Source organism: Hemicordylus capensis, chromosome 5 (assembly GCF_027244095.1).
Source record: "Hemicordylus capensis ecotype Gifberg chromosome 5, rHemCap1.1.pri, whole genome shotgun sequence".
NCBI lineage: Eukaryota > Metazoa > Chordata > Lepidosauria > Squamata > Cordylidae > Hemicordylus > Hemicordylus capensis.
The window spans coordinates 180349551-180364066 of NC_069661.1; the positions used below are offsets into that span (position 1 = coordinate 180349551).

At 43.8% G+C, this 14516-nt stretch overlaps 1 protein-coding gene across 5 annotated transcripts in view; it reads left to right on the top strand.

The window, feature by feature from the left end:
- Positions 1–14516, top strand: part of TMEM117 (transmembrane protein 117) — a 355803-nt gene that overhangs the window by 12592 nt on the left and 328695 nt on the right. For 2 of the 5 annotated variants that reach the window (XM_053254798.1, XM_053254797.1), the window contains exon 2: positions 10908–11202. In XM_053254798.1, the coding sequence (XP_053110773.1) occupies positions 10926–11202 (277 nt within the window). In that variant the 5' untranslated portion in view covers positions 10908–10925. Of the gene's footprint in view, positions 1–2650; positions 3389–10907; positions 11203–14516 lie in introns of those variants that run through there. The other 3 variants (XM_053254800.1, XM_053254796.1, XM_053254799.1) reach the window with 3 other exon arrangements.

A 14516-nucleotide genomic window follows, 5' to 3' on the forward strand; every position in this document is an offset into this window, starting at 1 on the left:
GTGATTTGAACGTCTATTTTGGGACTGGGTTGTCTGGTGCTGCTCAGGAGTTCATAGCGGCCATGATGGGCCTATCCCAATTAGTCCTAGGATCTATGCATGTTGCTCATCACATGCTGGATTTGGTCTTTTGTTTGGGTCAGGGAGACATTCCATGGGTGGGGTCTCTTGTAGTTTCCCCATTGCCATGGACGGACCACTTCTTGGTTAAGGTTGGTCTTACAGTCATGATTGATGCCTGCAGGGGTGGTAGACCTATTAGAATGGGCTGCCGGGAAGGCTAGTCAGTAGGACTCCAAAGTGCCTTGGAGGATTTTGCAGTTGGTTTTGCCAGTGATTCTGTCAATGCCCTGGTGGATACCTGGAACAGGGAACTTACCAGGGAAGTAGACACGATTGCTCCTAAGCATCCTCACCGACCCACTTCAAAATTAGCTGCATGGTATATGGGAGCAGGGGGGAAATGACTTGACTAGCAAGCAAAAAGGTTGCCAGTTCGAATCCCCACTGGTATGTTTCCCAGACTATGGGAAACACCTATATCAGGGAGCAGCGATATAGGAAAATGATGAAAGGCATAATTTCATACTGCATGGGAGATGGCAATAAACCCCTCCTGTATTCTTCCAAAGTCAACCACAGGGCTCTGTGGTCGCCAGGAGTCAACATTGACTCAATGGCACACTTTACAGAAGCCGAAGTGGCAACATAGATGACTGGAACACAAATGGAGGACTCATCTTGAATCTGATAAGACACAGCGTAGAGCCCATTTGAAGGCCAATGTTGTGGCAATATATGAAGCAAGGAAACAATGTTATTTTGCACGTTTTGTGTCTGCAAATTTTGGATTGTTAAGGGTTTAACTCAAGTCCCTTCTGTTTCAAATCTGTTTTCAAATCTGTTAACAATGTCTCACTGTGACACATTCAGTGAGTTATTTGCAGATAAAATCTCTTGCATTCGGGCTGATCTGGACTCCAGTATTTCTGCAGGCCCAATTAGGGAGGTGTCCAACAATCCCTCTTGCAAGATTAGATTGGTTCAGTTTTAGTTTGTGACTCCTGTGGATGTGGACAAGCTGCTTGAAGCGGTACGGCCTACTACCTGTTTTTTCAACATGGCTGATTTAATCTTGCAGTCAGAGAGGTTGTTGGAGCTAGCCTAGTTGATATCATCAATACCTCACTGAGTGAGGGCAGGATGCCACCTTGTTTGAAGGAGGCACTGGTTAGATCTCTTCTTAAGAAGCCCACTCTGGATCCCCTGGTGATGGATAATTATATGCCAGTCTCCAATCTCCCATGGTTCGGTAAAATGACTGAGAGGGTGGTGGCTGACCAGCTCCAAGTGGTCTTGGAAGAAACTGATGATCTAGGCCCATTTTAAACTGGCTTTAGGGAGAGCTATGAGGTTGAGATGGCCTTGGTCACCTGATAGATGACCTTTGCCAGGGAATTGACAGTGTGACTGCTGGTTCTTTTGGATCTCTCAGCGGCTTTTGATACCATCGACCATGGTATCCTTCTGGATTGCCTGAGGGATTTGGGAGATAGGAGACACTGCTTGGTTCCACTCCTATCTCTCGGACAGATTTCAGATGGTGACAGTTGCTCTTCAAAGTGGGAGCTACTATATAGAATCCCTCAGGGCTCCATTCTGTCACCAATGCTTTTTAACATCTACATGAAACCGCTGGGTGAGGTCATCAGGGGATTTGGTGCTGGGTGTTATCAATATGCTGATGACACCCAAATCTATTTCTCCTTGTCTTCAATATCAGGAAATGTCATTAGTCCCTTAAATGCCTGCCTACAGGCAGTAAGGGGCTGGATGAGGGATAATAAAGTGGAACTGAATCCAAGCATGATGGAGGTGCTCATTGTTTGGGGTCATAATCTGCAAGACAGGATAGAACCTCCTGTTCTGGACGAAGTTACACTCCCCAAGGGAGAACAGGTTAGTAGCTTGGGAGTGCTCTTGGACTTGGGTCTCACCCTGGTCCCTCAGGTTGAGATTGTGGCCAGGAGCACTTTTTACCAGCTGCAATTGATTCCACAACTCTGCCCATTCCTTGAGGAGAATGACCTGAAAAGAGTGGTACACTAGCTGGTAACCTCTAGGTTGACTACTGCAATGGGTTCTATGTAGGGCTGCCTTTGTACATAGTTTGGAAGCTTCAGTTAGTTCAAAATGCAGCAGTCGGATTGGTCTCTGGGGTACCCCGGAGAGACATATGGAGGCATTGGGTTTTTTTGTTTATTGTTTAAATATGTGTTCCTGATTTTAATGGAAACCGCCCTGAGCCACTTTTGGAAAGGCGGTATATAAACTGAATGAATGAATAAATAAAAAGTTGAAAGGGAAAACACAGATGACACCAAAGATCTATGGGGAGTAGCAATAGTTAAGTGGAAGAGCATCTGCTTAGCATGCAAAAGGCTTGGCATCCCTAGATAGGGCTGTCTGAAATCCTAGATAGCCACTGCCAGTCTGTGCAGGCAGTACTGAGTCAGGTGGACCAAGGGTCCGATTCAGTAGAAAGCAGCTTCCTCTGTTAAAGGCTGCAATGCTAGATCAGTTCCAGTGAGCAAAGCGGGGCTTCCTCAGAGTCAGCTTAAGATGCCTAGGTAACTTGGGGCTACACGGGAGAAGAGGGCGATCTAGAGCAGAGGGGAAGGGCCGGGCCCCTGCATCAAGGGGGCATAGCTAGGGGAGAGGCGGCCGTGTGCACCCCTCTTTCCATCGACCCCTTGGGGTGAGGGAGATAATGAAATAGGGAGGGGTGGAGCTGGGGGTCCCTCAGGAGCTCGGGCCAGGTTCTTTGACCCCATTTGCTCAATTACAGCGACAGAGCCCTGCCTCGCCTCCTGCGGCCTGGCGTGTAAATATGCAAGCATGCATTCCCTCCTTAGCCTCCAAATCACCATCTCCCTTGGACCGAGGCAATGAAACTCCTCCAAGATTTCCCCGCTAGTTCTGCGCCGGCTGCTTTCACTGGGGCCTGGAGAGCGAGAGAGAGGGCGGCGGCGGCGGCGGCGTGTGCCTGCGGGAGCTCACATTCCCAGTCGCAGCCGGCCTTGTCGTAGCCGGCGATTCGCAGCCGCCTTGAGAAGCCTCGGAGGCGTCGGCGTCGGCGGCTACTGTTGATGCCAGCGGGGAGAACCCTCTCGTGTCAGAGCCGCCCTAGCTGCCGCGGGAGAAAGGCGTGGGCCGATCGTGTTAAGTTTTGCTGCCTGGTATTTATAGCAGGGAGCAGAACAGTAGCAAGCAGGCGGTGGTGGCGTCGGCGTTGTTGTTCTTTCGTGTCGCATCAAAGCCAAAGGCTCATCGGATAACTGGGCGGAAGGGTCAGCCTCCGCGAGCAAAAACGTGTCTGCCCGCCGCGGTGAGTAAAGTGCGTGGTCTCCGCGGAAGAATGCTCCCCCTCCGCAGCTCCCGCCTCCCCAAACGTGCGCGTTAACGGCGTGGGAGTCCCTGCTTGGCCCTGTCTAAGCAGCGAGGATCGAACTGCCCTTGATTCCCCGCCATAAGCAGACTTTCTCCCCTAAGATTTTTTGGGGGGGGGGGGGGGAGGGTATATAATTATTATTGAAAAATACTTCAAGGCAGTATTTTTTTTTAAATTCCGAAGCTTTATGGGCTCGAGCCTACCTAGAAGTTGCGTTTTCTGACCCAAGGGATCCCTGATTGTACAATGTGTGGGTCAGGATTCGTTGGTGGTGAGGAAAAGGCACTCTGCACATGCTGCCTCCTAAACCCCAGGACTGGAAAATCGGTTGTGAGCTTGATCTCTGGCTTCGGGGGTGGGTGGGGGTGGAGTTACGGTTAGCGATGTGATACCTCTTTTCATCGAAGGGCAAGATCCTGACAGCATATTTGCACCACTGTCCCCTGTGACAATGTTCAGGGCAGGCACTGGGAAACATTCTAACATTAAAAAAATGCAGTGGAACCTTTTCTTCTGCCTAACAACCCCACACAACTAAGTGGGAGGCAATAGATCTTATATTCCTCATATCTAGGACTATTCTGTGCAGTGATAATAGAAGTATGTTTACTTAGTTCCACATTACTTTGGCTTCTGTAATTTTTTTGTTTTAAATCCTCATAGTGGCAAAGCTGTCTTATACAATGTTTAATTTTAAAAACATCTTCACCCCTGCAAAACTCTAATTGCAGAGACTTGTGTGCCAGTTTTGAGGGAATGATTTTCTGTCCATGTTTTAATGGCATCTATTATTCTTTTCCCTGATCCAGAGTTGAAAATGGGCTATAGAGCTAAGCTCTGAGGAGTCCTGACTCAAATCAAGCCCTGCTCTTTCCTCTTTTGCCATTTTCATTGAGCAAATACTTTATTAATGTAAGAGTCTAAAACACAATAGGTATGTTAGCTTTTCTCTCTTTTCAAATGTCTGTGTACTTATATCTAGAAAGAACCTGTGTCCTCCTGAATAGGAAATGTAGGTTTGCATACATTTTCTTAGTCTAATATGTATAGATGGCATACAGCATGGTGGCAGAAATATGAGCTAGATAGTCCTGCGTTCAATCTATCCTTGGCTGGAAATTTAAAAGCTGTCCAAGAAGCGACTGTTCTTCCAGCTTCAATTCTATGGGGCAAATAGCAGCATCCTGCTTTACAGTGCTGTTATTGGATTAGTGGAGTAAACACTCGGAGTATGCTATATTTTTTGTCATGTTGATTTCTAGACTCATACAAAGATATTGCTCAACTTCTTCAAATGACATTGTTCCCATGTTTGTGGTGGTTACAAGGTCTTTCAAAGATCCAGGCTTTAAAATGATGCCTGCTTTTACCTCTGCATTTTCTTCCCCTTCTTCTGACTCCTTTGTATTTATTTCTAGATTGTAATATCTTTGGGGCAGGGACCTGCTTCCTAATTCTTTGCAAAGCTCTGTGTATGTACAGTGAAAGATAAAGGTAAAGCATGCCTTTGAGTCGGTGTTGGCTCCTGGCGACCACAGAGCCCTGTGGTTGTCTTTGGTAGAATACAGGAGGGGTTTACCATTGCCATTTCTCGCACTCTATGAGATAATGCCTTTCAGCATCTTCCTATATCGCTGCTGCCTGATATAGGTATTTCCCATAGTCTGGGAAACATACTAGCGGGGATTCAAACCGACAACCTCTAGCTTGCTAATCAAGTCATTTCCCTGCTGCCCCAGTACATGGAGCTTATAGAGTGCCATCCGTGAATGGCACTATATAAACAATCTGTTTCTTTAACATGATGCAATTTTTCTAAATGAATACATTCTCTGATGCAACTTATTTGACCTACTGGACAACATTTTCACAACATCCAAGCAAGTTTCTGAATAGTTGAGAGTGTTATGATTAGCTACATTTCTATTTTGTCCTCCTCCAAGGAACTCGGTTCTCCCTCTCCTTCCACTTTGTCCTCACAACGACCTTGTGAGTTAGACTAAAAGGTAGTGATTGACCCAAAGTCAACAGATGAGTTGAATGGCTGAGTGGGGATTTGAACACATGTCTCCGTACTCCTTCACTCCACTCACTATACCACACTGGTTACAGTTTGGAGGTCATGACCTAATATATTAATTGCCTTTGGTTAATATCTTGTCCAGTGATTATATGTTTCGGATGGAGTGATCAATAAAGGGCTGTGGCTGCTTGAGTAACATTTGTCACTGAAACAACTTGTTCATTTCTTAAATCTTGTTTTTCTAGTTCCTGTGATTTAGACACAATTGCATTGTTTATTGTCAGATGGTCTTGCAACATTTTTCTTAAAGATAAGCTATTGGTCTATTTACTGGCATCCTGCCCTGGAATAAACCACAGTACTAGAGGCTTTGTTTCCCATTGTGAATGCACAGCATAAAATGACTGTGTCTTTCTGATGGAACAATGTGCTTAGTTTTAAATGACTTTACTGGAGTTCAGGTTTCTCAGAAGACATTTGTCTATAGGCCCTAGTCCTATCTGTACTTCTATACAAACAGTGGTGTAGTTGCAAATTCAGAAATGCAGGTGCTCTCCATGATGAAAATACCATGACCATGTACCCCTGTATCGAAAGAGCTTTCAGGGAAATGAGTGAAATATGTGTCCTTGTGCTTTCCCTTTTTTTAAGGATTGGGGTGTCTGACATTAATTTGTAAACTTGCAGCATTCAAGAATGTGAAAGTCTTCACAATGCAGCTAGCAAGAGTGCCCTTTTACTAACATAGAGCGATAATGCCTTTGAAGCTGTCTTAGACTTGGTCCAGCTTGGTGCTTCTGCTGTTCTCCCTGACAGGAGTGGCTCTCCTGGGTCTCAGGCAGTGTTCCCTCTAACTGAGATACCCAGATGCTGTTGACCAACTCCCAGAATCCCCAGCTGCAATGGCTTTTGCTTGGGTATTATGGGAATTGTAGTTAACAACATCTGGGAATCCCTGTTAGAGGAACACTGGTCTCGGGAGAAAGTCTTTCTAACCCTGCCTCCTGAAATCCTTTGACTGGAGATCTGAGGGATTGAATGGGCCCTTATTCATGAAAAGCATGTGTTCTGAGCTATGGCACTGTAAGGAATATATGGAATTTCTTTTTACAAGGGAATTATTTCTGCAAAGGATGTAGTCTCTAACGTGTGTTGATCATCGTATGTGACAATTGCACATGCATGCATAGGTTTGGTAACTTATAAAGCTAGAGTAGGGGTTCCCAGCCTGTGGTTCTCAGGATGTTGCTGAACTACAACTCCAATCATCCCCAGGGACAATAAATTGTACCTGGGAATGATGGGAGTTGTAGTTCAGCAACATCCAGAGTACTGAAGGCTAGAGGTTTAGACACACTTTTATCCATTTATTAGGCAGAGAATACAGTCCTTAGTTTGGGTTCAGTACATTCAAAATAATGTTCACTATATACCATAACTACCATAGTAGTTACAAGGTCCCAGCTTTCTCTGTCTCAATGGCATACAAAGTTTATGAATAAAAGGTGGAATGTGGGAAAAGTTGCATGAGAACACAACTTGTACATTTCCCCTTTGACCATGAACTTTGCGGTGATAAAAGTAGTTTTTACATGTACGAGAAAGTCCTTGCCTCGTTTCAGCCAGAAGCAGCAAAATTTTTATTGATTTGGGCAGAGATGGTGTTTCGCTTGCTAAAACCTTATTGGATTTTGACTCAATGTGCAGGTCATATTTATTTATTTATTTATTTTATTTCCTACCGGAGAAGCAGTTTACAGATGCAGTGAAATGAAGAAGTATGTTCGATATGTTCGAATGGGCTTTGAGTGTAGGTGGGGCAATCCTATTGTTTACATACTCTCTGCAAGTAGAAAACTAGCACAGTAAAGAGAAGGCTATACTAGAGGGAATATTTATCCGTTTAGTTTTCGGTTTTGTTTCCTCCATTCTAGGGGCAGTTTTTTGCTTGCTTGTTTTTTTAAATAGAGATGCATTCAAACATGGAGCTCCTAGCTACAGTCTGAAATAGTACTGTCCATTCTTCCACCCCCTTTTCCTTCATTCCAGATGCCGGTGAATCCTCTTGCTTAATCCTCTAAATTTGTGTTGGTGAGTGATTGACCCTGAAGCAGTTTGACTTCACAAGTCCAGGATAGGTCTAGTTTTCCGTGCTTAGAGTATATCCTCCATTAAGGCAGTGCCTTCTGAGTGGCAGAAGTAAGCCAGAGTTGGCAAAGCCTTTTAAAAACAATTCTTCTAGGGAGGGCAACATACTAGAGGACCCATTTCATCCCAGACCAGAGGGGCCCAACCATACACCTGAAATTAAACTTAAATATACATAGCTGAATACACAATATGAATATAAAGTAAATGTATGTTTGTCAGGTCTTGTTGGAGACATCTGGAATGTCACTATGAGGTCATCCACACAATCAAAAACTGTGTTCTGCCCAGGTTTGGGAGCTGTGTGTACTCCCAATTTTCGGTTGTGTGGAAGCAAAGTAGGAGGAAAACCTTTGTAGACGTGATGGTGTGGAAGCAAGATAGGAGGAAAATCTGGCCTCCTACCTTGCTTCCACACCATCACTTCTACCTAGGCCTCCCTCTTATCTTACTTCCACACAACCAACATTGGAGCACAAACAGCCCCCAAATCTGGGTAGATCACAGTTTTTGATTGTGCGAATGGCCTCTATATGTGTTCAGAATCTAGCCCCTAACCAAGGCTATGGTGTTTCCTAGGGCTGTGTTTTTTTCCTTTTCAATTCAGGGGCTGCCTTAGCAACTTGGAGCACCTTGATTTGTTTCAGGAGTATGTGTGTATGCTTTGCTTCAGTCTGATTCTCAGTTGTAGCTTGGATGTGGAACCAAAACTTCACCATCCTCTGCCCTTCCCCTTGATCGCTGAAGGTAATTACTGGGCAGTGAACAGGAATAAAGGGAGAATGGCTAAAGGTAGTTCATCTTGCTCCCACTGATAAGGGAGTGGCAGTGATGGCATCTTGTGATTTAAATGGACTTCCAGCAGAGTTTCCCTTGCAGTCCTGAGAATGGCTTGGGTGCTTTGGAAATGGTAGTTGTTTCCAGGACCCCTGCAGGGATTTACAGTGGTTTTAAATAGCAAACTGCTGCTCCCTTGCCAGCAAAAAGAAGATGAACTAACTTCAGCCTGCCTCCTGTCTATTCTGGTAGGGGTTGAAGAAATGGTGGGAGTAGAATGAAATAAAGCTTTGGCGGCCTACCCAAATTTCACCAATTTGGTTTAGCTCATGTCAAATCTGAATAGGCTGCACACAGCTAGTGTTTTGCATATGTGTAAACAACCTTGTAAGGCAGACTAACTTACTAGGTAATTTGTGTGAAGAAATTCACCTACAGCCAGGCTGGAAATAGCTTTAGTGGTGAAGCTTGCAGGCTGCAGAACAGGCAGTGTGTCAGGACTAGGACTGAGTCTTCCATCCCCTCAGAGGCCAAGCTGCTGCTTGTCCTAATTTATAGTCTTGGCCTGTCTTGAGAAGGACTCCCTCTCACCTGCAGGCAAATCTGGAAATAAAGGCTGCGGTGTAGGCGTGCTGTAAAGCATGCAGGCTGTGGGTGGGGGTGTCTGGGCTTAGTCCAGTCTCCATAGGGTTAGTGTGTGTTTAAGCTACTTGTTTGATGCTCTGTCAGCCAAAGCAGGGATTCTCAACGTGTGGGTCCCCAGATGTAATTGGACTTCAACTCCCATAATTCCCAACCAAAGGCCCCTGGGGCTGGGGATTATGGGAGTTGAAGTCCAATAACATATGAGGACCCACACATTGAGAAACCATGAGCCAAAGCATTGTCCTGGACAGAAGCAGGAAGCAAGAACAGTTTAGGTAGGAAACAGACAAGAGTAAAAAATGGTACATTGAATGTGCTGTTCTCACTTTTGATTTTGTGATTTTGTATTGTATGGTAATTTTATTTACGGTCTTTAAACCAAACAGTTGATTTTGTGTTTTTTGGTGGTAGGCAAAAGTCTTCACTGGGGTTGAGACTAAGAGGGGACGTTCTGTCCAGTTGCTGTATTGTAAGAGACACACTGAGAATTGGTCTATAATTAGCTGACTATCATGATGATATGTTCTGTGTTCCATCATCCTTTTTGAGATAGCTTCTTATTTAAATAGGAAAGTGAAGCGATGCTCTATATTTGTATTTTCTTGATGTTTTATTTTAACTTTATTGTAAGCTCTGAGGGCCCTTCTGGTTAAAAAGTGGCCTCTAAATAAAGTAAAAGTGAGATTTGAAAGAGAGTGTGAACAGCAACCTTTTTCCTGGTACAAATTGGGGCTTCAGGGAATGATTTACATCAGGACTGAGGTGTAGGTGTGTGTGTATACCTGCTTGCCACAGTCCCAAGTCTGATTGTTCCCCAGCTCCTGTTTAAAAAAGAAAAATGGAAGGCAAACAATGATTTTAATGCAGGCCATGCATCCTTCTTCTAATGGCAAATATACATGAGTTATCAAGCTAATAAGTGAATTATTAGCCTGATAGCTCATGTATATTTACCATTAAGAAGATGAGGATGATGACTGATGATGATAAACTTTATTTGTTAGCTGGTCCATAACAAATTGTTCTCTGGGTAGGTTACAACACAACATTAAAACATGAGATAAAAACACACATTAAATCATAACAGACCAACAAAAAAGGGGGAGGGTTTTGCAAAATACAATACAAAAACAATTTAAAAAACATTTTTAAGGAATCTGTTACAATCAGATCACAATTTTTTTTAAAATTAAAATTTAAAAGGCTTGAGTGAACAAAAAGGTCGTTTACCTGGCATCTAAAAGAACAAAGTGATAAAGCCAGGCGAACCTCATGGGTGTTGGTGGGGGGCTATTCCATAAATGGGATGCAACCACCCAAAAGACACGCTCCCTAGTAGCCACCCACCTCACCTCATTTGTCAGGGGCACCTGGAGAAGCAAATGGTAAATGGTCCACAGTGACACTCTTAGGAAGTCCAGTCTTAAGAACTTTCCTACTATAGTAAAATATTAATGATTTGAGGCTTAAATGGCCTTGGATGCTCTCTTGCATTTATCCAATAAGTGTTACTGCAGAAGAGCAAGGAAAGAGGAATGAGTAATGTAAATAAAAATGTTCTGGCCAGTGTAGGTTTTGTATTCCTGTTTCCTGTTTATTGAAGTGAGAGTGGTTTTTTGCCTAAAGTGTGAAAATGCCTTTAGTTGGGATTTCTTTGCTGTTTCAGAGTGCTGGATTTTGACTTTGATAGCAGCCAATTATTTATTTAGCAAACCCCCTTTTGGTGGGAGGGACACGCATTCAGCTCAAGAGGCCCTCTAAAGAGAAAACAAATGTGAGAGGCAGGAAAAGATAGTGTGTAATGCAGCATCCAATACCATGTGTAAAATACAGTGTGTATTTGTTGTTTGTTCTTCTATTCAGAGGCTGAAGTTTTTGAGGATGGGCAAAGACTTCCGCTACTACTTCCAGCACCCATGGTCCCGCTTAATTGTGGCATACCTGGTCATCTTCTTTAACTTCTTAATATTTGCTGAGGATCCAGTATCTCACAGCCAAACGGAAGCGAACGTCATAGTTGTTGGGAACTGCTTTTCATTCGTAACAAACAAATATCCTGAGGGAGGAGGCTGGAGGTTTTTAAAAGTGTTCCTGTGGCTACTTGCCATTCTCACTGGACTGATAGCTGGCAAGTTCCTCTTCCATCAGCGTTTGTTTGGTAAGTCTTCTTGTGCCTTTTAAAAGCTTTTTCTCTGTGAGGTTGCTATTTTGTGCTTTAGGGTTAAACATGTTACAAAACAAAGCTAATGATCGTCGCTGAATAGGATATGCTATATAGCCGAGAAAACTGATGTCTCCAATTAGACCATCAATCTTAATGACTACAAGCAAAATGATCTTTACAAAATGTGAAGGCAGAGCTGTTTAGTCTAATGAACAGGTCATTAACACTCCACACTCAAGACATGTTTTATGACTCTTTCTCCATCATCTGATCTAAAGATGTTTTATTTGTGATACTTAACCTCTTTATCATTACAGACTGGATATGACTATATAGCATGGCTTTATTGTATATGCTTTTAGATACTGTTATAAGCTTGCATAGAAGGAACTTAAGGTACTGGAATAAAAAACAATGAATCGATCATGCCAGCAATCTCTGCTGTAGAACCTAGAACCAGAAAGCTTTAGGTGCCCACATCTTGTTATCCATGGATTTGACAAATGAGCCACATTTCTGAAATGAGAATTGATTTCTCCCAGAGCAGCTAGTCTTGTGAGGATGAATTCCCTCAGCCATAAGTATAAACCAACAGAAGCCAGAAGCAATAATTAAGACTGCATTTCCCACGTTTCTTCCATCATGGAACTCAAGGCAGTGTACACAAGAACTCCCAGACAGTCACTTGCTCAGGAAGTGACCACCAGACATGGACCTGCTTAGCTTTAGCAAGGTGTATGTATGATGTGCCCTTAAGACTATGCCCTGAGAAAAGCCTACCAAAGGGCTGACTGTTCTAGATGACATCTGTTTCTGCTTCACATAGCAGTTGTATACCCAGTCCAGAAATATGGGGAAAGTTCCTCTGGAGAATGGAGGTAGCATCAGGACAATCTTGTATTGAGTAATAGGAAGCTTACTTGTGCTAGTCACATTTTCAGTCTAACTTGCCTCACAGGGTTGTTGTGAGGATAAAATGGAAGGACAGAATGGGATCATGTATGCTGCCCTAAGCTTTGCGGAAGATAAAAATGTACTAAAAATAGACTGTTGTGGTCTCTCAGTAGCCTCAGTCAGATGATATATTCCCCTGACTGTTTTACCAAGTGGCACCGCAGTATACGTAGATTCACTTTTTTATTTGTATTGTTTGTTGTTAATTTGTATACTCACTGACTCTCAAGGCAGTTTACACCCAAACATTTGTGTAAATAAAATAAATGGTTAAAGAGAATTAAAAAACAAACTTCAACTAAAATCCTGTCTGGAGCAATGTGTTTTCAAGGTGGTCTTAAAGGCTACCTCATATCTCATCAGGGAACACGTTCCAAAGCTCAAGGACAGCTACGGAGAAGGCCCAACTCAGGGTTGCTGCCAGACACACCAGCAGCAACTATAGGTGGTCTTTCCCAGATGATCTCAACGAGTGATGGGGATTATACAGAAGGTAGCTTTCTCTGATAAGCTGTTCACCTGCAATGTCCTATCTAGACATTGCTCCTTTTTGCTTGTGATTTGGCAAGGATATGTGCTAAAAATGTCATCTTCACTTGACAGGGCATTCCAAAAGAATGGCTTACCAAGTAGTTACATGCACATTGTGGTAAATTGCCACTTGGTAATCTAAATTAACCAAGACACGTTGCTAGGCTGGAAACTATCATGGTCTGAAATGGCCACCCTATCCACATGGCAGGAGTTGGCTGTCTTGTTAAGTGCATCTGAGCTCCAAAAATATACAATATGCAGGCGTTCTCTTAATGAAGTCACTGGAAGTTGTCTTTGAATTAGCTTCTGAATTCAAAGCATTTTCTCTGTTAACACATTGACAAAAGAGGTTTGGCCATGCTTAGTGAGTCCTCTTAATATTTACCAAATGAATTTTTATTCTCTTTATCAGATTTCCCCACCACATCCCCCACACCCCAAAAGCTTAAGGAACACACCAGTATAAGCTTCCATGCCCAGCTGTATACATCCACTGTGTTTGGCCCATGAACAGAAAAAGCTCGAGCTGAAATCAAATGTCAGATTTGTGAATCCCAAATCTATTTATATGTAGCACCATCTCTGATTTCCCAGCCGCAGCTGCTGTTTGGCTTTCTACCTGAAGAAGGAGAGAGACCTATTTACATTTATTAGGAAACTGTTCTTCATTTTTCCTCTCTTGGTGCTTGCTTTGCACGTGCAGATGTAGGTTCAGGATCTTTGGCCATGACTGGCCTGCCCAAGAGGCTGGCTGAGGCAGTCCTCTTACAAGGTGGATGGGTGGCAGCTGACACACCCTGTGCCCACCAACTTCTGGCCCTGGCTGGGCACCTCTGCTGGCCTCACCTCAGCAGCCCCCCCCTTACAACTTAAGAATGGCACAAGCCTCCCTAGCACCCAGGTTGGGGCAACAAAGTGCTTATATGGTGCTCTGTTGCACAGACGCCTCCCACATGATAGTGTGTCCACACTCCCCTCTTATTGAGCAGTACACTAATGCTGCTTCTGTTCCTCACTGTTTCCTTCCTCTCTATGCCACTGCATTGTCTTCTTCTTTTTGTCCTCCTATTTAAAATCTTTTGCTCCCTTCCCCCCTTTTCAAAATAGGAGGACGAGTGTGCCACTGGGTAAAAGGTTTGCTCTCTTTTGATTGACGAGTGCATAGCCCTTGGCCCAGTCTTATGAACTCCTGTGCCAGAGAGGTGTCTGTAGGATCTGCTATGAAGATCCTAGCATTGAAATGAGAGAGGAGCAGACATGCTAATACTAGATTATAAATTGTGCTGGTGCTTTCTTGCTGCCTTGCAATTTATAGCTCCTTCTCACTTTCCAGGGTTAGGAAAGTTGCATTTTGAACTTTCATCATCATTGTAATGTGTCTGTTAATATAACCACGAATGAGGAAAAATCTGGAGAGAAACTACCGTTCACACAGCTCTCTCTAACCTTATTCTGCTCTAACAACCCTATAGGAATACAGGTGGACCTCCTTACTCGTGGTTTCGTTATCTCTGGTTTTGTGTATCCATGGTTGGGAAGATGACACCCAACCTCGGCATATGCGAAAAAACAAAATGGAAAAAACCTGTTGACCTCGTGTATCTGCGGGTTGGGGTGGCTGGAAATGACCGTGGAGGTCAAACAGCATGCACGGCAGTACTGTAGCTTGGAAGGTACACCTGGAATGCTGAGAAGTGTAGTCCTTCCCAGCACTTTCCCCATAGAACTCTGTGAGAAACGTGCTGGGAAGGACTACACTTCTCAGTGTTCTCTGTGAGCCTTCCAGGATGGTGCTGGGGCTTGAAGGGGTCTGCTACTCT